We start from the raw sequence: 24471 nt of genomic DNA on the forward strand, positions 1-24471 counted from the left end.
CAGTGACCATGTCCGACTGTGGCAGCTATCGGCAGCGGTTATCTTGTCATGCTAAAAGCACAAGAGACCCCTCCACACTCTTGCACAGTGGATGAAAGGAATGTGTGTGGCCTTAGATAGCAACCGATGAATACAAATAGGGTGTGTGCAGGCGAGCATCACACATACACACACGTGTGTAGACCTCTTATCTCTGTAATAGGCACAGTGGGGTCAGAGCAGCAGGCGTTGATAATCATAGCTGGGGGGTCATCTTCTGTTTACCGCTCCTTTTTTTTTTTCTGTCGTATTCCTCATACGCCGACCGCCCCTCCCTCACGCTCGGCCACCTCCGATGCATCTGTTCTGCCCGTTTGGCATATAGCTCAGGCGTTTTGGATTTGACCAAAGAGCTTTTTAAGCCGAGTCCCACCCTGACTGTTGAAAAACATCCACACTTTTAATGAAAATGGTTTTTCTTCTCAGAGTTTACACAAAAAAGAATGGAGCAGAGGTCTAAAGTAAAGGACTAGACGTTTAAATGTTCACATTAGGAGGATCAGTGCAAATGTATTCAGGCACGACGTGGAAAAACCTAAAGTGGAAAGACAGACAGACGTGCATGGTAATACAGTTGTCTTCCTCTATTACTATCATTGTTATCTTTCATTTCCATCACAACGTCTATGTAGATATCTGCCATTTAGATTGCATCCACCAAGAATCTAGATCATCTTTCTTACTGATAGGCTTGAACTCCTTTGAGTTGGAGATTATATCTCACAATAGGGGCCTAATGGCATTATCTTCAAAAGACTCCTTATCCTGATAACTCTAAAGATTAATCCTAGTCTTATGTAAGACGATTTTCATCACGTTCTTTTCACAGCCGATTGCTTACTTGTCTCCATCAAAGAACCATACACCCTTTTTTAAACTTAAACCCACAATGGCAGACGTTGGTTAACCCTCACATTTTACCCTTGGGGTCAATCTGACCCAAAGTGATATTTGCCTCCAGAAAATTATTTTTAGAAAAAGTTTGTTTATTTGTTAAATACATAAATAACCCCTTGATAATGAAACCATGATTGGTTCTCGAGCCCCACCATCAGGCCAAACTTTTAAATTAGAATTAATTTATCTTGAATAGTTTTAATCCAAATCTTCTCAAACCCGATTGGTTGTGGTGATGATATTACCTTTCCTGCAGCGCCACCACCAGGTCAAACTTTCAGTTTTAGAGTTAGTGGATCATGCAATTTTTCATCCAAATATTTTCTAATTCGGGGTGCACATTCATGACTTTCACAGACTGGAGCATATTGATTGATGTTGGTGACCCCTCCTTTTCTCTAATAAACATTTATTTAATTGTTTTTTATCTCTTTTTTTGTAACATATTTGGTGTTATTCACTACAAAGTCATCTGTCTCGGACACATTCTCCTCTACATCACTTTCACTGTGAAAGAGCTGTTCCAAAACCTCATTAGCTGGGTTTCCATGAAAGATTTTCGCATAATAAAAGCAATTTTTCTAAATGTCGACAAAGTGTAATTGCGCTTTGAACGTGTTTCCATTAAACGTTGTTTTGGGCTGAAACCTCGTAACTCCCGTTAAATCTCATCCCGCGAGACTTTGGCGCAGAAAGACGGACGCGTAGTTCTTTGTTGTTTGCTGTCTAATGTGGCAGTAATATTTTTTTAAGTATAACGCTAAGAAATGTCCCGGTCTTCTCTTCTGTCCACACATACCGCGTCACGTTTACTCAGAGAGAAGTGGTCATGTGATCAGGTACGTCACGTGCTGTGACGTGTATTTACGGAAAAAGTATTTCCATGGTGTTTTTGCGAGAGAGAGTGCAGATTGCAATACACACAGGATGTAAGGTCTCACATGGGTCTCACACAGTTTCACACAGCTTAAACAGTTTGGGGTCAAATTGACCCCAGAGGAACCCCCAATGAAAAAAATATAATGACAATTTTATACTTAATTAATTTTACCCATCAAATTGAATAGGGTCAAATTCACTCCAAGGATAATAGGAGGGTTAAACGATGGTGAGCGAGTGCCTGTATACTGACGTGAACAAAGAGTGAAAGTGATTGGGGGAACTCCAATGAAACCTGTATGCATAGTGTATACTGTATTTGACTAATCGGCCTCCCACTCCAGCTGTCACCAGCTTATTTTTTTTATATATATATACAGTATATATATATATATATAAAAAGAGGACACCTCTACATCTGAAAGTCAATGAAGGGAGAAACGGGGTCTCGAGTCATGAATAATAAAATATCACTCATGGGGCTGTGAGTGAAGTATCATCATCTGCATAGTCTTATCTCTGTAAATCCACTTTTAGCTACGGCTGTGTAAGAGGTCTTCAGAACGGTTGGGAGAATTTTTTACGGTAAAACCTTTTTGATTGATTTGTACTAGGGCATAAAGCATTTTTTATAAAATAAAAAAGAAAAATAATCATAAAAAATCTGAAACGCTTGAGTCAAGTCTGCTTTACATCTGGGTAACTTTATTCTTAAAGATAGACATGTTCAAATAGATAAGGCATAATCCAATTGGGCAACAAAAATATATTAAAATCCATTTATTGAACCAGTCATCATGAGTGTAGACTTTTTTCTCAAGTAGCCCCTTTCTCCTATTTCTGAATCCAAGTACCCCCCTTTGTCCGACTACAACATTTTACTCAGAATACAATGAAAAAACAACTATAGAGCATAATGATGGAATCAATGAGCGAAACCAGACATTTTTAAAGAATCTCATTTAGTAAATGAGTTGTATGAAACAGTATTTAGTGCCTCATGAATAGATTTATTTCTATAGTTTTTATCATTTCCCACCTGATGTGGGACCAAGAATGACCTTTGTATTTTCAGCTTATGTTCTAATCAAGATCATTTCCATCATCATTATTATGATTATCATTTTCAACTAAAAAATACATTCTAAAACCCTATATTTTAATGCTTATATTTGTTAATTTCCCCACTCTCTCTCTCAAGTACCCCCTGTAGTGCCATCACGGACCCCCATTTGAGAAACACTGTTCTAGTAGATTACTGCAGGAAAACCTAAGCCAGTATTATTAGTTACACAGACAATGGTTTACTCTATTGTACTGGTTGTCCTGAAGAGAACATCTGATACATTTTAGCATTGACCAGATCTTAAAACTAAGATATTTTAGATTTACCAAAGATTTTGGTTGAGGGGGTTAGCTGAAGTTAGCGCTATGGTACATTAGCGAGATGTGATACACATACCTGATGTGAACTGATGGAAACTAACCAGTTAGTCCAAAAATGTGTTATTACTACTATCCTTTCTCTGGCACTAGGCAGAAAAATAAACCAGGTTTTTAGTGTAAGTTATTGGTTTTGCTTTTGTGAAGAAAAATTGTAGCTGACCTAGAAGACCTGGTATTCGCTGGACTATCAATACAAACAGCAGCGTTAATGTGAGCACTACATTTTTATGTATTTCCTAGGTCTTTTCCCTTTTGCACACTTGACAATTACTTATCCTGATTTAACTCATGTATTCAATTAGTTAAGTCTCTCACATCCCCTTGATTATCATCATTCGATTAGAACGGAGATGGGAACCTTTCGTCAAACAAAGAGTTTTCTGTGCTTTTCTTCTGTAATGTATGTTTCTCGTAATCATTTTGTGGATTTTCATACTAGTTTTACTATTACAGTAATTGTGCGTGTTTTTGTTGCCTTATGTACTTTGTGTTTTGTGGTTTTGTCTGTTTTCGTTTCCATTTTCTTTTTTTGAAGTCATTTTGTGCATTTTTGATTTGATCTATTTTAAGATATTATTTGTTCATTTACATTGGGTGTTGCACAAAATTGGATCGAGGGCAGCATTTGGCCCCCGGGCGCATGTCTGAATTTTAGCGTATTCACTGTAGTAATTAAAAAAAAAAAAAAAAAATATATATATATATATATATATATATATATATATAGATTATTACCTCTACTTTCTTGATTTTGCAGCTCTAGGCTTTCTTTAAAGGTCCCTTGTGCAAATCTATTGATTTTATTTATTTATTTTTTAATCTAAATTAATTAGAGTTTAAATAATATATAAATATCTTATTAAAGTAGCCATTATTACAGCTGATTTATGATTTGGCGCAATGGTTGGCGATGGGACCGTGTACAGGTGCGCACTCTTTAATCAATCCTCTGTATAACTCACATTAAGGGCTCAGACACAACATTGAAAGTGGTTGTTATTTCCCATGGGGCTTCTTTTTCATTTCTACCAACCCAACACAGCTGTTCACCTCCACAAGTACAATTTGTATTCAGCAAACCCCCGAATTCTGCACAACTAAATACCACAACAAACACCCCGTGACTAAAGATCAGCCTTTTTTGCATTCAGTTTGAATATGCTGCAATAAACTTGTGCAACAGTGAACAAACGCAGATTAAATAGGTTATGTTTATTTTGGAAATAACTTTTTGACTGATGGCTGCCCTTATCCCAGACTATGGTTCCTACCATCATGTCCTCAGTCGTGCATTAGCATTTCTAATGAAAGATGAATGCACATTAAAGTGTGGGGAAGGTGGGGGGGGAGCTTCAGTGTCCTGGAGATGTTCCTTTGCCGTCCAGACATCAGCTGACTTGAGTAATCAAGTGTGAAGGTTGTGAGGAGCATACAGCCATTAACCTCCCAAACACAGGCCATCAACAGCGTCTGCAGAGAATGTGTGCGTGTGCGTGCGTGCGTGTGTGTTTTATTGCAGTCTAATTAATTAAGTCAAATGGAAGTCATTGTGAGTTTTTCTTTTGTGACTGAAACTAAAATGTGAGTGCACATTCGTGTCCTGAACGCTGCTCAGGTGCATTTTCACAGTAATTCATGACATACGTCACACGGCGTCTCATTAACTCTCCTGTAGGATTTCAGAGCGCGTCAATCCAATACGAACGTATCATACTCACCTGTCTGACAAGCTATGCTACAAAAAAGAAGGTTGTGAAAATATGCTAAGTAGTAAGTACCATTGTTTTCGGTGTATAGACTACTATTTTTTTTTTTTTTTTTTCATTTGAAGTAGAGAATTCAGCCAATACAGCAGAATTCACTGTGTGGTTTTTTTTTTTTTCCAGCAAGTCGGCACATTTGTTGAGTGAAAGTAGCGGTCGGGAGACAGAACGGCCCCCTCATCAGCCAATCAAGCGGCCAATACAGCTCTATAGCCTAACGCAGAAAATACGATACCGTGCCACCAACTGTCGCCATATTTAACTCACAAATAAGAGAAAACGACTTTAATGGAAATTGCCTAAAAAAGGGGGGCAAGCCCCAGAGCCCCTATTCAAATTGTACGAGGCATAATCGTAATCTACGATGAATTACCTTTGAAACAATATATCACACGACTATGTTCCCATAAATTTGGAAATTACCGGGAATGGGGGTGGGCCCCAAGGCCTCATTTAAAAAAAAAAAAAAAAAAAGGGCTCTGAGCATCTCATCATATTCATTCATGGAGTATTCATACCAAACTGCATTCTGAACTAATGAAGGAGGAGTCATTTGAAGAATGGGGCCCCCGAGGTCACACTGGCGCTTTCGTGACGCGTATGGGGTAATGGGCCCCATTTATATATTGGTATGGGCCAATGATTCGGTACCACCAACCATCGTAACATTTGACTCGCAAATAAATGAAAAAGCAACTTTTGTTTTCGTTTTTTTTGTTTTCGGGCGCCCCAAATCAAAAATCGGGGTCTGAGCGTCGATGCGTAGACACTCGTAGATTGTACCTGCCAATTTTCAGCCCCAATACATTCAGGAATCACAAAAAAGTAGTAATTTTAACTAGTGTACACAACAACAAGAAGAACAAAGTGAGAGGCGTTTTGAGTCTGGTAGCCCGGCCTAATAAATGAAAAAGTCACATGAAGAGAAATAGTTTTATATCCCAAGAAACAGTCACATACAGTTATGGGCCAATGAAAATAATATAAAAAAATAAAAAAAATATTTTTTCAGATTTCAAGAGACTGTCACCCAAGAACCAATGCATATACATAGTGACTAATTATTAGTGATGTGAACAGTCTATGTATATAGCTGAAAGAGCTGGATTTGGCCCACGCGCCTAGAGTTTAATGGTGTAAATGATGCAGCATTGACTGTTTAAATAATACATTAATTGCAAAACGGCATTTTTTTGATAGGCATTTAATCAAACATTCAACTTTTATACCTGACATGATGAGTTTAACACCAGTGTCATCCAGAGAGAGACCAAACTTTTGTTCTCCTATCGCCATGGAGACATTAACAGAGAGAACCATGGGAGCCTTGAAATGATCTAACCACAGTGTTGTGTTTTGTTGAAAGGGGATGATGGTAAATGGGTTATGTAAACCTTGCTCTTACTTTTAATTTGTTATTAACGTAATTTTTCAGATTATAGCTAAAACAAATATCAATTATTCCTGTTATATACAGCTGTGTTTGTTTGGAATTTGATTAATGGCATTGGAAAACATCTGGCATAGACATAGCTCTTACACCTTTATATAAATTTGTTTTCAAAACCAACAGTTATCACACACATCCACATCTGCAGTCAGAATAGAAACTAATGTAAATATTCAGATTTGGGAACTCAAAGACCAAATCAGGGACTATGAACTTGAAGGGAAAACATGCAAACTCCACATATAGAGTTTAGGACCAGAAGAGCTTGTATTGATCTGTCTTGCAGAAAACAGTAAAGTCTTAAAATTAGCAAATGTTTCAGTCTACAATATTGGAATTTGCATTACTTATTCATAAAACATGAATCCAAAAAGCTCTCCATTCCAATAGTGTCATGGTATTTGATTAATTTGGTTTTACTATCATGAGATAAAAGGTTCTTCACGGTTTTCCTCTCGTGAACGTGTTGTTTTCTGCTTTCTTCTGCTATTAATGGCTGGAGGAGTGTTTTCAGTGGGTGGGATGTGGGTCGTGGGCTTATGCAAGAAAGAAAGAGACAAACATGCCTTTCATAACTGTCAGCATTTAAAACCATGCAACATTATTTAAAACCATGCAACATTATTCTGGCTATAAACAACACTGAGAGCTTCGATCCCATTTTTAGAGCTTGGTATTTTACGGTTTGAATGAGACACACAAGTGATTCAGGCTTTAGATATGATCAGATGTGTGTGGATGTGTTTTATGACTGGCTGGGGTTTAAATGTGAACATATACACCTGTGAGCTCAGCCTGAGTTGTTGGGAATGGTTAGAGAATGTTGTTAATTGCGAGGGAAAGATGCATTCAACTGTTTGTAAAGAAATCAAATAGTAGAGATTCAGAGGAGGAGGAGTTCACGAGGGTGTTTTTAAAAAGCACTTGTACCTGGAGAGAAGTGTGTCTGTGTGGGAAAGTCAACACATCAGATCTGTTGGTGGGTTAAATGGAATATATACAGTGTATATATATATATATATATATATATGAAAAAAGGTGGGAAAATAGTGCTAGTGTGTGTGTTTCAGAAAGAGAAGGTTAGGGGGCGTTCCTCTTCATTACTGTCACTAAAGAGCCGTGCCAGGAGCACAGATGGCAAAGGAGAGAGAGAAGACACACACACACGCGCATACACAGAGCTGTGGTGAGTAACACTGTAACTTCTAGTAACCAAGAGCACTGAGATTGCAAATCTTCACCAAGTGCCAAATATCGTCTTTGCCAGATATAGTCAGTCATCTGGATCCTGGTACCATGATCAATCACACTTTAAGACATTTTTATCCCAATTCATAACAATACAGTAGGTCAAAAATGTATGGTCGGCCATATTTTTAAAGAAAAATCGAGATGAAATGCACAATCTGAATGAAATGCTATAGAATAATTGAGGAACTGACCCAACATAACCGAGTCAAGTTTCATAAAGATCAGTCAATTACAGATATATTAATTTCTGAAATTCCACCGATGAGAAGAGACAGGGATTTTTACATTTTTTAAACCAATCCAGAATCAGTGTATTGGTTCGGATCCCCTTCCAAAATTTTCAGTTTTAGAGTTAGTGTAACTTGAAAATCTTTAATCCAAATCTTTTGTAATACTCATGACTCCCCTTTCCTGCCATAACCATATTTATTTACTTATTTTTATCTCCTTTTTTGTAGGTTATTCAATATAAAGTTCTCTGTCTCAGACACATTCTCCTATACGTCACTTTTACTGTGAAAGAGCTGTTCCAAAACCTCATTAACAGTTAACCTTGTCTGTGGGTATGTAAGGACACACATGGTTCACACACAGGCACATTTTGCACAGCTAAAACTATAATGGAGGCACAGTAGGTAAATACATTCTCTTGTAAACACAACAAAGTGCTATCTATAGATAATGTCTGTTTTCTCTATGCCTGTGTCTTGACCAGGGATGCCAGAGTAATTACTCCACTTTTCTATTATTTTCTGGTCAACGCATGTGTTTGAAGTACTGACAGACAAATATGTAATAAAATAACAAAAAAAACATACACACACTGCCTCCCTTTCATCCTCTTTAACCTCCTCACCTGCGCTAGCTTTCTATCTAAAACAATGTTGTAACAGCAGCTTTTTGGAACACACAGACGTTTTTTTTTCTTTAGATCACAGGATTTCCTTTGACGAATTACCTGAATGTTAAAAATTGGACCACAAAATTACATAAAGCTATGCTGATGGCCCAAAGATAAAATCTGTATGATATCAAACAAATATCGATATTGAGTTTCCTGCATATAATTAACAACTGATAACATAACACCAGGTTATAAAAACCATGGTGTGACCAAGACGTGGTTTGTAAGGTAAAGAATCTGGCATATATCATATAAGTTGATATTAGAATCGGAAATTATGCGTTGGACAGTATCGGCTTATCAGATATCGGCAAAAGTGCTTATAACAGACGTGTCACTTCTGATAAAGTCACTGACATATTCATCATACGACAAAGTTATAAAGTGCATATAGTCAGTTGCAATTTTGTTGTGTTTAAAGTTGTTTGCTTTAGTTTTAAATAGATCAGACTATTTGATGTGGATTTACATTATGTGTTTTCGTATATAGTATGACATTTAGCAGAAATAAATTGTCTTGTTGAGTAAAAAACAAAACATTAACAAGTCAAAAGTGAGTAATTAATATTAGTTAAATTGTGAAACAACATTGTTCTTCTTCAAACGTTGTTTAATGCTGCCTAACCACACAAATTACATTTTTTAAACTGTACCTGTATTTCATCCAAAAGTTGTGCTGATGTCGGTATGAACCCAAAACACTGTCAAAGTGACATTTCTGCTGTGTTCACGAATTTAAACGCTGAAACAATCACGGATGTTGATATTGTGGCTTCCCACAGAAACTCCTGAACATGGCCGAAATCAGTGTGACGTCATATCATTGGGAACAGCAAAACAAAAATAATATGTCAAGTGAGAAAGAAACATTAAAGAAATCATGGTAAGAATGAAGTAAAAACACTTCCTAAAGATCATTGGTGCCGTTTTTGCGTTTTTTTTACAGGAAAAGTTTTCTCAAGTTCAAGTCACAAGATAATTTGCCAACAAACTGTTTATTGATGATAGCATTAGAAACTCACTTTGGAGTGGCAATTTCTACCTTTGACATTTGTTTGCAAGTAAATCCCTATCTATTTATGAGAACAATTTTTGGATGACAGATGTGTTCATTTTTAAAAATGTGAGTTTTGTGATAAAGAATCTTTAAGCTGTAATATTGGTTTTGAAACAGTGTATAGTAACCTAATGCTGCGATCACACCGAATGCGTCTTCTGCCGCACAAAACGTTTCGCAGGAGCAAAAATTTCCCTATTCGCGTTTGAAGTGACACATCCAACTCTGTGAGTTTCACTGCCTGCTGAAGCGAGGAGCTGCGCTCCTTTTTCACCTCTCAAACATAAACCACCAGTGAAAAAAGCCGGTCTGATTGGCGGCTAATGCTATCCTAGCTCAGTGCCGACTTTCAAAGATGAAAACTACAGAGAGAACTTTTACCTGCTACTAACACCTCCTCACTGATTCTCCTCCACTCCAAATCCTTCGTAGTCCAGTTCTGGTTATAAAATCCATGTCATACAGCTCCAGGTGGTCACACACAGCTTTTACTCCATGATTGAATGGGCGAACAGACCGGTGTCCGTGTTGACGGCCTGACGTCATCGTCAACAAAGACTCTGATTGGCTTTCGTCATGGGAAACAGTTGCAAGAGTTCAATATTTTCAACTCTTGCCGGTGTGCGGATATGCGTAAAATCGGGAGCGAGCTTGCACGGCCAACGCTCTTGACCTGCGGATCGGACCGCACTGCAGCACAGGAAAGATTTCGCATCGAGGCCGCGTCTGTCATCCGAGTTTCTATGTAATCTGGACATATGGACATTTTGTGACCTCTAGTTCAGATTAAAAACAAAATACTCTTGTTGCGTCACCAGAAGAGAAGCATGCTTGCAGCAATTTATACATTTGTGCATGGAGATGCCAACGATGATAGCCACTGCTACTGTTTTAAATGGCACCTATAGTGAGTTTTAAGCTCTATGAAAATATCATGCATAACAGTAGAGGTTTAGTCAGGTAATTTTCTGCCACCAGATCGATCAAAACCACCATATTGTTGGGTCACAGAATCTGTCACAACACGTGTCTGTAGAGTTGTGGTGGCTGGTGTTGTGATAATTTGGTTGAACGTTTACTTGCATTAATTGTTGCAATCGCAAGATTGCAAATTTCTGAAGGGATTGTAATGCTCTTTAGAAGAGAATTACCCCATGTCAGTTATCACTTTAGTATAAACACCACCTCACTAGACAAAAGGAGTAGGAGTCACAGCTTTTCAAAACAAACTTCAGACTTCGGTTCTGGGTTTGCCGTTTTTAGAGAAAACCAATGAATGACCAGTTGAGTTTTGGCCTGAGATTTAAAGAGAGAGTAAGTCAGAGTTGCAGAGTAAAGGTGAGTGAATTCATCGGCATCCATAGCTGCTAAGATGGACTGTGAATATGCTGTATAGCAGGTGTATTGGTGCACAAATGTACCAAATGTAATGCAACTCCAACAACCACAAAAACTGGTCTATTCGTCACAGATAAAAAAAAAAAACTTTAAAGTATTTAATTAATGTTTTGGTTCCCTGTCTTAGCTGAACACCTGATTCAGATCAGCAATTAGGTTTAGAGGGTAAAAGAGCAAAAGTCGTGACAAGAGGGGAAATCAGATTACCATAGGAACCATTCTTTGTGGACACCTTGCCCCTGGTATCGAGTCTGATGGCTGGATAGATTAATTGAGAGTCAGTTTATCTGACTTTAAAGTCAAATGATAAGGGCCACCCAACTGAAATACTATGCTCTGTAAGCTTTACAAGTAGGAACGGTTTTATGCTGTAACTGGCATCCAAATGCTTTGCCAGTTGGCTTTCTCAAACTTTTCTTTGTCAGTACGCCAACGATTTTGTCCCCATACAGTTCCTGATCTTATTCGAAATAATGTCATAACATCCAAGGAACTAGATGACATGTCACTAAGCACTAAAACATGATAATGAAATGCTATTTCACCAGAGATTTTCTATGGGGCACAGTAGGCCTGACGTGATGTCAATATCTTATGCAAACGCTGATTGATTGAAATCTCCACATGTAGAGGGATAGTGTGTTTGTTTGAAGACTAAACGTTAATATAAGTGATTAAAATAATATTTCAGACACAAGTTACTAACAACCTTTTATTATCCAGCTTTAGAACTATGATCTCAAGCAGGTACACACAACAATTTTGTTATTCTAAATACTTTTTTATTTGTTACAGACCCCACATGAAGATAAAAATTCAGAGAGATTGTACTGTAAGCCAGAAATCTCGCTTGTTCATACAAGATCTGACAACATGATCTAATGCTGCGTCTCAAGGAACTTGATTTTTCCGACTTTCTACTTGAAAAAGTGGCTTGGAACGCTACTCAAAGTGCTGTTGAACTCGGTTGAACTTGGAGATCGGAATTTTCAACTTGGAAATGCCAAGTTACGAGTTGTCTTGAAGATGAAACTCAGTTAGCTCGCTTCTTGAGAGGCTACATTCCATTCTACGTCACAAATCACAGAGTCATGAGTCACGAGTTACAAAGTTTTGGGTCCGACTATTGAACACATGACATTTGGCCGGTGGTGACACTGGCCAAACGTCCTGTTTGAATCTAAACTGGGCCATCACCATGGGACGTTGAGCAAGTCCCTTAACCAGAACCGTCATGTTGTAAGTCCCTTTGGATAAAAGCATCTGCTAAATGAAATTGTAATTGTAATCCTGTAATATTTACGATTATCAGAACAGATTAGCACACCTCAAACCACAGGATAATCTTATGAAATGTAAAATAATCTGGTGTTTTTTTTACCTTGGTCGAGAAGGACAAAAACAACCTGATTGTCTTAATGCGTGTACTCCACTTCAAGTGCATTTGTGTTGAGTTGTGCATCACTTTAAGCTGGAAATGTCAACTTTTGGGGTGAAATTTATTTTCCGTTTTTCACAGGAATCCTCCTGTTTACTGACGACGATATGCTTTGGCTCAATCATACCTCCTACTGCTTTTCCAAATACTTTTGAGTGACGACATTATGAACATCCGGGGGGAAATCACATGGCAACGGCACATGGGAAAACACCTATTTATTAGCAGTTGTGTTTTCAGATTGACAGAACAAAGTCTGCATCCTCACTGCGATTGCTCAAAGTTGCCTGCTTCGTTCATACCTAAGTGGGAGTGTTGATAGGGCACTAACTCGGCACACAACGGGTTTCCCCAGATGGGTGCACAACAGGAGGGTTTGCCTGAGGTGCATCACCTGCTAGTAAATAAACAAGTCCTATACTTGCTGCATGCACACAAACACATTTGAATATTGCAGCTGTCTGTCATGCTCAGCGGGGGTTGGTATAAGATAAGTACATTTTTTCACAGTTATTTTCCTTTCGTTATAAATCCACACAAGCCAAGTAGTACAATTACCCCTGGTCAGCATTCACTCTCATGGGCAGTGTTTTCTTGCTGCTCGGCTGCACTGCATGAAAAATCCATTTCAGCAATCTGGTCTCCACCATCATCTCTGCATTCTTCTGTGCACTCAGTGTCCTCTATGTTCTCCTCTGAGTGGGGCTGCTGAGCCAAGAAAGAACATGGATTGTTCTCCAGTTTTTTTTTTTTTTTTTTTTTAATTGGACTGCATCCCACCCATGCTTTATCTTTTTCTCCTGTAGCTGAGCACACAGGCATGTAGGACTGGGTAGTTGTGCAGATGCTTGTTATAAACACTGGATTTGTATTATTCCTAGTCACTGAGCTTGTTGCTGCTATTGCTGCTGTTAAAATGCACCAAAAACGAATGGGTCTTTTTCTTTTTGATATGTTCGAAAAACAACAATTATAAGAACGAAAGGATAATTTATGCTCTATTTTAAACAGATATAGATGACTGGGAGGAAGGTAAGCCCCATCTATAGCAAAGCTAAAAGAAGCATAGGTGTCATTTGGTCTAACCACCAGCATTTATGCAAGTATTGACCAATACAGGCAGGGTTTTCTGCCCAACATTGATGAAAGAATAGACAATCAATAATATATATATATATATATGCCATTTTCTTATTGTATATTATCCAACAGTTAATTTTCTATTTTCATATTAACAGATATATTGATAGAGCCCCTCTTCCTACCTAATTTTAGGTCACATTATGTGTGATATATCTCTAAGGAGCTTAAGTCTAATTAATGTGATGCTTCACATAGAACATACAACATTTTTACAAGTGATAATTATTCTATTTTTTTCCCAACAAAGATTTACCAATAGCATTTATTCCAAGAAATGCTGTTGTCGTATGGTCAGCATTTCCTGTTAAACATTTCACATGATTTCCAGAGCGTCAAAACGTAGGACAGTGAAGTTATTGATTTTATTGTCGCACGTTGTATGTAGACGGTCCCTGTCCACTACGCTCTCTAGTATATTCTCTTTTTCAGTTGTGCCTTTCCAAGATTATTGGCTGCATTTGTTATGTGGAATGCAGCCGTACATTGTAGATTTTTATCCGACCAAAACATAGTGTAGCCAAGGTTTCGTGCATTGCATTGTTGGTTTCGGATTCCCATAGACGTCTCATCACTTTCTATTATTACCGTGATTTTTTTTTTGTTTGCCCACCAAAACTAGGCCAAAGTGACTCCCCAACATATTTCTGTACTGAAACTTGCAGCAATACAATGGCGGATGTTTATTTTGTGGCTTACATGGAAAAATACCTTCTCCAGCAGCTTTAAGTTGTAGAACCGGTAAGAAAGCATGTTTTGTTTGGCGGTTGAAACTCGGAGAAATCACACCTCATTGTCATTTTGGGAGAAATCTGATACCATCTACTAAACGATAATCTACTTCACCTCTTTGTGTGATTTTGATCAGGGATTTTGCAGAAAAAACAATCTTATACAGTACACAAACAGTAAAACACTCAACCTGAATCATAACCAATGACATTTATTTGCAGTGGTTAAAGGCACATGCCTGATTGATCTGATAACATAAATCAAGGTCATTTACTCAGAAAACTCAGCACTAAAGCTGATAATCAAACCTTGCACAGCCAACACCTCTTAACTTACATTGACTTTGCTCACAGAGTTAATAATCCTGCCATTCTATCGATTTCTACAACGTTAAAGAAATGTACTTGAGATTTTTCTTGTGTGTCTGTTAAAGACTTCCACTCGGAATAGTCTAAACTTCTGTTTGTGTGATTCTATCTCCTCTTTGGCCGCGTGATCTTGAAGACAAAGTGAGAGGGCCCTCGTGGCAGGATAAGAATTAATTACTTTTTAATCATGGCTGGTTCTTTCATTAGCAAGCCTTCCAATACTTCAATACTCCTTGTTTGTTCTTTGAGAAGTACTTCACATTTTGTGTTTCAGTTTCTTTTCAAACAGTAGACTACAATTTTTGTGTTCAAGCAAACAAACAGAACACCACGATGGGTTTTATTGTCAGACTTGTTTCCTTTTAAATATCTTGGTCAATAGGTTTTAGTAAAGTAAAGCAAGGGCCCGCCTTGCCAGGGGGGTTATGGGTATGTTGAGCAGCCATTAAGGGGACAACTTGATCTATTTTCTTGCAACCTTCAAAGTAAATTAAAATACGACTTGCCAAGTTTACAGGTGGGCCTTGCTTATGAAACCAACCTATATGGTTAGAATTTGCATTTTGACTCCAATTGTATGAATGTTTTACAAACAAGCCCCCAAAAGATGAAAAAAAACTATTGTTATAGGAAAGTAAAATATAGAAAAAAAAATATATAAAAGACCTTGATGCAATGGTTCCCTGTATAACATTTCGGGCTTACACATTGTAGACGTAATGAGCAAAACCAACCTTGCACCAACATTTTAAGGAGCATCTATTTATTATAACTTTGAACTGAGGTTTAAGGTTACACAAACAACAGCCCATAAAATATTAAATATGGGTCTCGTAAAATTTTAAGGCAGAATTCTTAGCCTGCTACATTACTTCAGCGTGAATTACAGGGAATGAAGGCCTTGTAGAAACGAGCCCAAGGGTGGAGGAATGTTGAAAGTTTACAACAAGAACAGTGTATTATTTATTTATCCGTTATCTATATAAGGTGTATATGATGTGTTTAGTATTCTATTTTTTTATCAATGTGTTGTTAGCTGATGGTTAAAACAGTGACAAAAAAGTGTTTTTTTTCCCTTTCTTTCAAACATTATACAACTGGTCCCACGATGACAGTTCTGCCTAAAGCTCTTTGTTTTCAGTAGCCACGTTATTGCCAAATGGGTCTTTCTAAGTGGGCACCAGCGCCCCCTTTGCCCTGGGGCATCCTTCTGAAATTCTAATTACAAGGGATCTATAATAAAATGAAGCCAATTTTTTTTATTTGTGCCACAATGGGATGCTCAAACTTTTACGATCTTATGTTTTCTTGAAAGAGAGCCAGCTATGTTGCAACTATCGTGTACTTGGTTTTATCGGGGGTCCTACGAAATTTGCGTTGGCAAGCACAAAAACAGAAGGATTCCCTTTTTTGTGACCATGACACATTTCCCCCATGAGATTGTATTGGATATACACTTGAAACAAATTTTTCCTATATATTAAAATAGCATTAGGATATTTATCTTGGTTACTGTTGAACAAATATGTCTTTGCACACTACCGTGGGTGACCGTGTCTCAGGTGGTAGAGGGGATCGTCTTCTGATCGAGATGCTGGGCGTTCGATCTCGGTCTATACCAGTCTATGCTTCGAAATGTCCTTGGGCAAGACACTGAACCCTAAGTTGCTCCCAGTGGTTGAACAGCGCCTTGCATGGCAGCTCAGACCCATTGTGTGTGAATCTAACCTGGCAAGAGCCAGATTGATGTGTAGCACCTCTAACTCGAGTTCTCCATATCGATCTTGGTCTGCGTCTGACGAATCCTTTCGGAACCAGGGAGGGACATGAACAGAATGCTTGAAGCTGTTTGGGTGAAGCGCCTGTCCACCATGGTTTGTTTTAGCCAATCACACAAAAAACGCAGAGGCGCCGCTATAAACAACAACAAGACTCCGCTGGTGAAAACATTTTTCTGGGATAGTAATGCTGCGGTCATTATATCGTTGAGTTACTTTCGCCGTTTCTGCAACACGAGTATGCGATTTAAGGGCACGTTAATCATCCTCCTGCGTCGACATCTTTCTATTTTGATTAGGATCTATGCTAATAGCGGTAGCCCAGCTAGTTCTTCTCCCCACTACTGCGAATGCGCAAATTTTGCTTCGGCGCTTCTGCCTACGTCACACCCGGATATCCCGCCCTAAACTACAACACTGCGTCATGATTGGTTCGAACCGCTGCGGTTCTGATTGGAAAGGCAAAGGCGGGAACAGCACAAGATGGATTCTGGTGTTTTTGAACACCAAGAGAATTGCGGGCAACGTTAGTGTGAATGAGTTGATAATGTAAAGTGCTTTGGGACTACTTCAATGTACATAAAGCACTATATAAATCAAATCCATTTACTAATAATACTTCCCTCTTTTGTGTTGTGTTCTCCATAAACTCTTTTTGCCTTTTCATTTCCCTTCACTCAAGTTTTGCACTCCCATCTTTGATTACATATCTTCTCATAAAGTTTATCATATCCTGCATTAGTGAGGTCATGGCCACAGAAAGATAATTTTTAACAGCACGAAAAATCATGTATACAGTATATCTTCTGCACAAGTCACATTATAAGTACTGTCAACCTCAGATGACAAATGGGAAATTTAAAGTTCATTGCAGCATTTTTTTTTTTTTTTGTTGCAACACATTGTTTCAAAATGTGAACATATTTGACAGAAGAAAAGTATTAAAAATAAATAGATAAAAAAAAAAAAAAAACTGTCATACTCAATGCTAAGTAGCTTAAGTAGCTAATTCCCATTTAAATATGTGAATACAAAAAGCAAACAAAATAGGAAAATGTTTTCAGTAGAATTGTAGATTCTTTTTGTCGATATTTTATGTTGTCCTTGATTTAAAAATCAGAATCAACTTTATTGACCAAGTAATGTATTGAATACACTCGAGGAATTTGTCTTGGTGAACTACCAGCTTCATATACTTTTAATGTTGCATAGCCAACCTTACTGATATCAAGCAAAATTACTAAACACTCCAATTACAATCATGCTTCTGGGTTTGTTTTTGTTTTGTTTTTTTAAGTTAGATCCTTGACCATTCCTTTAAAGACTGTAAAGCAAATTCTGAAATTTTCTTCTAAACACATTAAATAGGTCATAAATGTATTCCTTAAAACATGTACAAAGCCATTCGACCATTTATAATTGAATTGTGGAGATAGGTTTCAAAAACTGTTTTCAATTTCCGAGTTCAGGATTTAATGGGTGGGTTAGAAATCATGGCCGTGTCACGTAACGAAGCCATCATTAGAATAAACGCTTCCCTGCTGTTGAAGCACGCCAAACTTCCGTTGCCTCCAACGGGCGCAATTCGGCCCATAGCCAAAAACAAACCACATTTTCAGACTCTGGAATATACGTGTCCGCTGGTGCCACATTTTCTGAGAAATTAGCACTTTTATACATCGCAATTTTATTTTTACCTTTAGCGAGCACAGTTTTGACTCTACCTGTGAGGGATGCACATATATTTGGATTTTTCCTAAGTTTTTTGGTCTTTCACACTTCTCTCTCCCATAGGGTTAGGGTTAATACACGGAGGCGGTGCCTTCTTTCCCACATGTGTGCGTGGTTCTCGTGCCGCTAACTGACACGCCCCCAGCGTTTCAGAGCAGAGTGAAGTTCTTGTTCTTCCATGACTTTGAGACCTAATTTTATATACTTAGCAATTTTTTTCATCTTTCAAATTTGACTCAGTTTTCAATGACATGTTTCTGTGGTGTGACGAATTCATAACATTTATTCGTGCTGTACATGCATTTTAAAGCTTTCGAGTGAATCATTAAACAAAGCGTGGTGCATGAGTCATTGATGGATTTGTGACTCGACGTGCCAATCAAAAACCACTCTATTTTACCAAGCTTTATCAGACAAGACAATAGTATGTTCCAGAGCAATACTGGTTGGATATTAAAAGTGCTGTCAAGTCATGCATTTACTAGCAAGCATGTTTCAAACTGCTATATGCTGCCATTTCAATACTTAAAGATAAGAATACAGAAGGTGCAGAGGAGGAAATAGTAGGGAAGATGAGAGGCTAAGCCCAACATTTTGTGCATTAATGGCATGTGTTAGGACAGTTATCAGTCGACTGAACTGAAACATAAAATGCATTAAAACCTCAACTTATCATACTATTCAATAGGAAGACAAAATGAATCTCGCTGGAACTATTGCATGGAAGTCAAAGTGAAACTTCAAAGGCGATCAGCAGAACTCCTCTGACAAAGAGTGGCAGTTGACAGTCGAAACATGTCGGAAGATAAACATTTCCTGAAAAACCTTGTCTGAATAAATACAACCTCAGCTGAACATGCTATTAAAAAAGAAGACATAATGAATCTCGCAGGAACTATTGCATGGAAGTCAAAGTGAAACTTCAAAGGTACCATCAAAGGCGATCAGCAGAACTCCTCTGACAAAGACTGGCAGTTGACAGTCGAAACATGTCGGAAGATAAACGTTGTCTGAATAAATACAACCTCAGCTGAACATACTATTAAGAAATAAGACTAAATGAATATCACTGGAACTAAGCAGTAAACCTATTTGGCTCAATTCCATTCTCTGATTTCTGAATCAAAGTACCCCCTTTATCCAGATACAACATCTTGCTCAAAATGATATAAACACATTTTAAAGAATACCTCCTGTATAGATTTATTTCTACAGTTTTTAGTTCCGATCATCAAGACTGACCCATTTTCATCACATTATTATGATTATACTTTTTTAGCCAAAAACACATTTTAAAATCCCCACATTTTTAATGCTTTTTATTTGTTAATTTTCCACTCACCCCCTGCTGTGCTAACGCATTCCCCCATTTGAGAAACACTGGACTAAAGTAACTCAGTACAGTAATTCACTTCCTCTTCTAATCTAATTGTTGAGGCAACTCTCTGCTATTGTCTTGATATTTTGCTTAGATTGTATTTTACTGCCCATCAGCTTGGATTTCTGCTCTCTTTTATATCAGCGTGGAAACTAGATGCATGGTGTGTTTTGCAAACATGAAGGTTTTCTCCCTTTACTCTTTGGGGATTTTGTTAATGTGCGGGGGGAGTGGGGGGGTTGCTCACGTTGACTCATTTCAAGTGGTGCTGATTTGAACTCCTCTTGCTGCAGGTAAAGGGCCTGAGACGCTGTTCGCAGGGCAGAAGCTGAACGACAATGAGTGGCACACAGTGAAGGTGGTGCGGAGAGGCAAAAGCCTCCAGCTGTCTGTCGACAATGTCACAGTGGAAGGTGGGTGGTTTCCCCTTTCCTACAGGGAGAAATGTTACTAAGGTGTGGTGTTCACCCAGTCAAAAAGAAGGGAATATGTGCATGAATGATTTAACTTAATTTCAAACATGTAAATAAATAAATACAGACAAATATCAACAAATCAGCCACAAGTTTGAAAAAAGAGCAAGGCAAAATACGCACTTCTTATTAACTCTATCCTTTTTTACCTTCATCACTTTTTATTTCATTGGTAATAATATATACACAAATATCCATATAAATATATGTTTACAATATATGGACATTTATGTACAATGTCTATTAATACAGTACTTAAATGTCCATATAAATATGATTAATTTGTATACTACCAGATAGCCACATTTTCTACATAATGTTAGATTCACTAAACAAATATCCAAAAATATAATGCAACAATTTTCATTCTTAAATCTAAATTCTTTCTCACTTCTCACACTCCCAGTTATTACACTTCCTGTAACATATACCATTTTAGAAATAACTTTTTTGTATTTGTTTTAAACAGATTTATGATTGTTCTTTAAATCTATCCAAAATATTCCATAAACTCATACATATGATAGGGGCCAAACTATCATTTATTATCTTTTGTCAATAATATTATACCTAAAAAAAAAAAAAAAAAAATTAAAACAGCTGTTTAAAATTTAATGAAAAGTGAAAATGATATTAACTACAACTGTGTAAAAAAAATGTGTTTTATTGTAACACATAAAATTGTGTCAATTTAGAGAGATGATAAGACTGCCTCAGAATGTATTAGACGTTCAATAAAAACAACCACATATTATTGAAGATGATTTACTGATAAGATTTGATTTGATTTATTTAATTAATTTCAAACGTGTAGTTGAAAACATACAAAATAATGATACAGATTATACAGAAAAAAGAGAGAGAGAAAAAAAAAAAAGTGTGTTTAAAATGTTTGAAAAGGAGTGGGAAGAGCTAAATACTTAATCCTACCCCTAAATAAGTTTGTAGAATCATCTCAAAAAAAAAAAAAGATAAATAAACTTTAAGCTCAAAATACACATTGAATGTAAAAGCTTGTGTACAATATTGTAAACTGCATTTACAGTACATTTTATTTTATTTTCATTTAGTTTTAATGCTAAATTGCCAAAGTGATGTGAGCAGAAACATAGACACAAATAAAGGCAAAATACTTTCCACAAAGTAATTTACTCCAATGGGCAATTTTAAGGAGGAGGAAGCTGGAGTACCAGGCAAAAGCTAATGTTAGTATGAAAAAGAAACTTGTAAACTTCACACAGAAAGGTCCAAGCAAGACTCCCCGGCCTGGGAATCGAAATGTGTGTTTTCTGAAAACTAAAAACCAGTTTGTTAGATGTTCCAGTCTTGCCACTGTTTTCCATTATTCAGTAAATAGTAACCCAGTGTGTTGACTTACAGCATGAGCTATGACTCATTTATGAAAGGCAGACAAGCTGGCAACCCCAGTGAAATTTAGCGGGCATAGGGAGAGAAATGAAAGGTTAAAACGTGGTCCAAACATAATATAGTATATTTGATTGTTTTTCTTTTTTTGTGGGCTGGAACAGGTTTTTTAAATCCAATGCGAAGGAGAAAAGGTGAAGTCGAGGTGGGGGTTTTGGCACTTGGTATTGTTGCCTTGGCTAAAACCCAAAGGCTGAAGGTCAAAGAGAGACAAAGGTGTGAGTCTGAGACCAGTAGGATGAGATGACCCTGTCATATCTGGATTTATCCCAAAGAAACATTGGGAAAATCCTTGGTAGTTGTTCAGATTATGGTTATTCTTCCACAACTACCTACAGATGATAATGTGCTGTTAAACCTCACTCCACTGCCTCATTCATCCCTTCCAGGCCAGATGACCGGCGCCCACACACGTCTCGAGTTCCACAACATCGAGACTGGCATCATGACAGAGCGCCGCTTCATCTCTGTGGTACCTTCGAACTTCATCGGTCACCTCCAGGGCCTGAGCTTCAACAGCATCCCGTACCTCGACCAGTGCAAAAACGGGGACATCTCCTACTGCGAGCTCAATGCCCGATTCGGCATGCGTCACATCATCGCCGACCCGGTGACATTCAGAATGAAAGGCAGCTACTTGGCGTTGGCTACTTTGCAGGCATACGCCTCCATGCACCTGTTCTTTCAGTTCAAAACCACCACGCCCGATGGCCTCATGCTCTTCAACTCTGGAGACGGGAGCGACTTTATTGTAGTGGAACTGGTGAAGGGGTGAGTTTTGTTTGCCTTCAGTTAGTCTGATAGGACTGTATAACCTATACATCCCCTCAAAATTGATTTGAAGAGTAACTGAACCCCAAAACCATTTGTTTCTGCTGAAAACAAATGTATTTGGATATGAAGTAATACTGTTGATTGTTTCTTGTCCAACTCTTGACATTTCAATCAAAGTCTTTCTAATTTACGATATTTAGTTGTAAAAAAATGTAAGAGTGACTGCCTTCTTGGTTGAGAATGGCGATTGTGACGTTTTGGTGGCTTCTTATGTCATGATTCGAACCAGCACTGTTGGTTCCGTCCCTCCTATAAAAACTAGCGTCTTTGGACTCTGCAATATGTGCTTAGTCAGTAGGTTGGATTGACAGAATTGTGTGGTGTGAATTTATTTTTCCGCACCACACACAATGAACAGTGTGTCCCCTCCGCAAGCAACAGGAAAATCAACACAAGCTCCCATTTACAGCCCCTAAATAGACAATGAACTAACCCATTAGTCCATGGGTGGGTGAGTTCCACATTTAGCCCATTTCAACACCCGCAATAAATATTTACAAATTCAACAAAGCACATTTCCAAAAATAGGTGTTTGTTTATTTATCATTAGTATTTCCAATTATGTATTATTGATACTGTAACATTTTAATTTATGCTTTCTACTCCTGAAACTCCCCTTCCTCTGGGCCACATGGTTCTGTCCGATTGGGCCGATTGTCTGCACCTGGCTTGCACTTCCATGCAAGTGTCAATGGCCTGAAGCAAAAAGAAGTCAAAGTGCACAAATAAAACCTATCAATAAACATATTTCAAACAATTAATAAGATCAAAATATGACAATACCTAATTATATGTATAAATGTAGGTGAGGTGGAGTGCATAAATGTGTACAGTGAGGTATAGCGAGTAATGAGTAGGTAGTTGGCATAGCATTGATTTTTATACTCCAGGAGCCCCTCCCATAATCAAGGCTGTTGTTTTTTTTTATTATTATTTTTTAATTTCCAGCCTACATGTACGTCAGCAAAAACCTTGGGTTTAAGTTACCCTTTTAAAATATTTTAAACATTTGCTATTAGGGATGTAACGATTCACTCAACTCCCGATACGATTCGATTCACGATACTGGATTCACGATACGATTCTCTCACAATTTATTTTACAAGATGAGACTGTAGACAATTTTTTTTTTTTTTGGGAAAAAAACTAGAAAATACTGTACTATTTTCCTTTTATTTTTCATTGTCAAAAGAATTCCTTGATAAACTATTAAAAACAATGCAATTTAACTAAAAATAAATCTTGAATGAAATAAATAAAGGAATAATACAAATGAAAATGAAGCCTATTAATTTAAATTCTGGTTCTATAATAAAAAATGCAAAACTGCATAATAGTTCTTTTTCTTTTAAAAGTGCAACTGTAAATGTATTTTGTGCCTTAACAATTGGACTTTAAAAAAAAAAAAAAAAGGTAATTGCACTGATTTACGTCATATTTGTTTGGACCAGCAGATGGCGCTGGTAACACAGTGGTCGGTTGGCATGCAGATATCTTGCAGTGAAGAAGAGAAGCTATGCTAGCAGACAGAGCTAATAGAAAAACATGACTTTTACAGATATTCAAGTAATATTACAGATATTCTTCCGGCGCTAAAGGGGTAATGAATCATTTATTAACATATTTAAGAGTAGAAGGCGGCCAGAAAGAAAGTATTAGCAGACTCCGCCCGCCGCCTACACTTGTGGATAGCGCCCTCTGCTGGTTAAAAAAAGTACTGCGATTCAATTTTCAGAAAATCGATATCAACCGTGATACCTATGAATCGATTTTTAACTGCCTTACGATTAATCGTTACATCCCTATTTGCTATTCATTCAGTGGTCCCAGACAATTCAAAGAAGAGTCATTGTTTTAATTCCATAAAAATAACTTTATACCACAGAGAATCTCGACATTTGTTGTGAATCACTTGGAACCTCTCAAAAGTCACTAAATATAGTTACAATTACGCTAGGATGCCAACACTGACACTCTAAAACAAGTTGAATAGGGTTAAACAGGATTTTAGATGACTGTGCTACTTTGTTGTTATAAAGTGCTGAGTCGCTCTGAGGCTACAGGAACAAGCTCATCATTCTAACCTGGCC

The 24471-nt window shown here is 37.6% G+C and overlaps 1 protein-coding gene across 3 annotated transcripts in view; it reads left to right on the forward strand.

Annotated features, from left to right (window-relative positions):
* Window positions 1-24471, forward strand: part of LOC114480087 (neurexin-1-like) — a 577574-nt gene that overhangs the window by 91180 nt on the left and 461923 nt on the right. For all 3 annotated transcript variants that reach the window (XM_028473908.1, XM_028473906.1, XM_028473907.1), the window contains 2 exons: window positions 19943-20062; window positions 21937-22318. In XM_028473908.1, coding sequence (XP_028329709.1) covers window positions 19943-20062; window positions 21937-22318 — 502 coding nt within the window. The remainder of the gene's footprint in view (window positions 1-19942; window positions 20063-21936; window positions 22319-24471) is intronic.

The sequence above is a fragment of the Gouania willdenowi genome, chromosome 18, assembly GCF_900634775.1.
Source record: "Gouania willdenowi chromosome 18, fGouWil2.1, whole genome shotgun sequence".
In the NCBI taxonomy this organism is placed as follows: Eukaryota; Metazoa; Chordata; class Actinopteri; order Blenniiformes; family Gobiesocidae; genus Gouania; species Gouania willdenowi.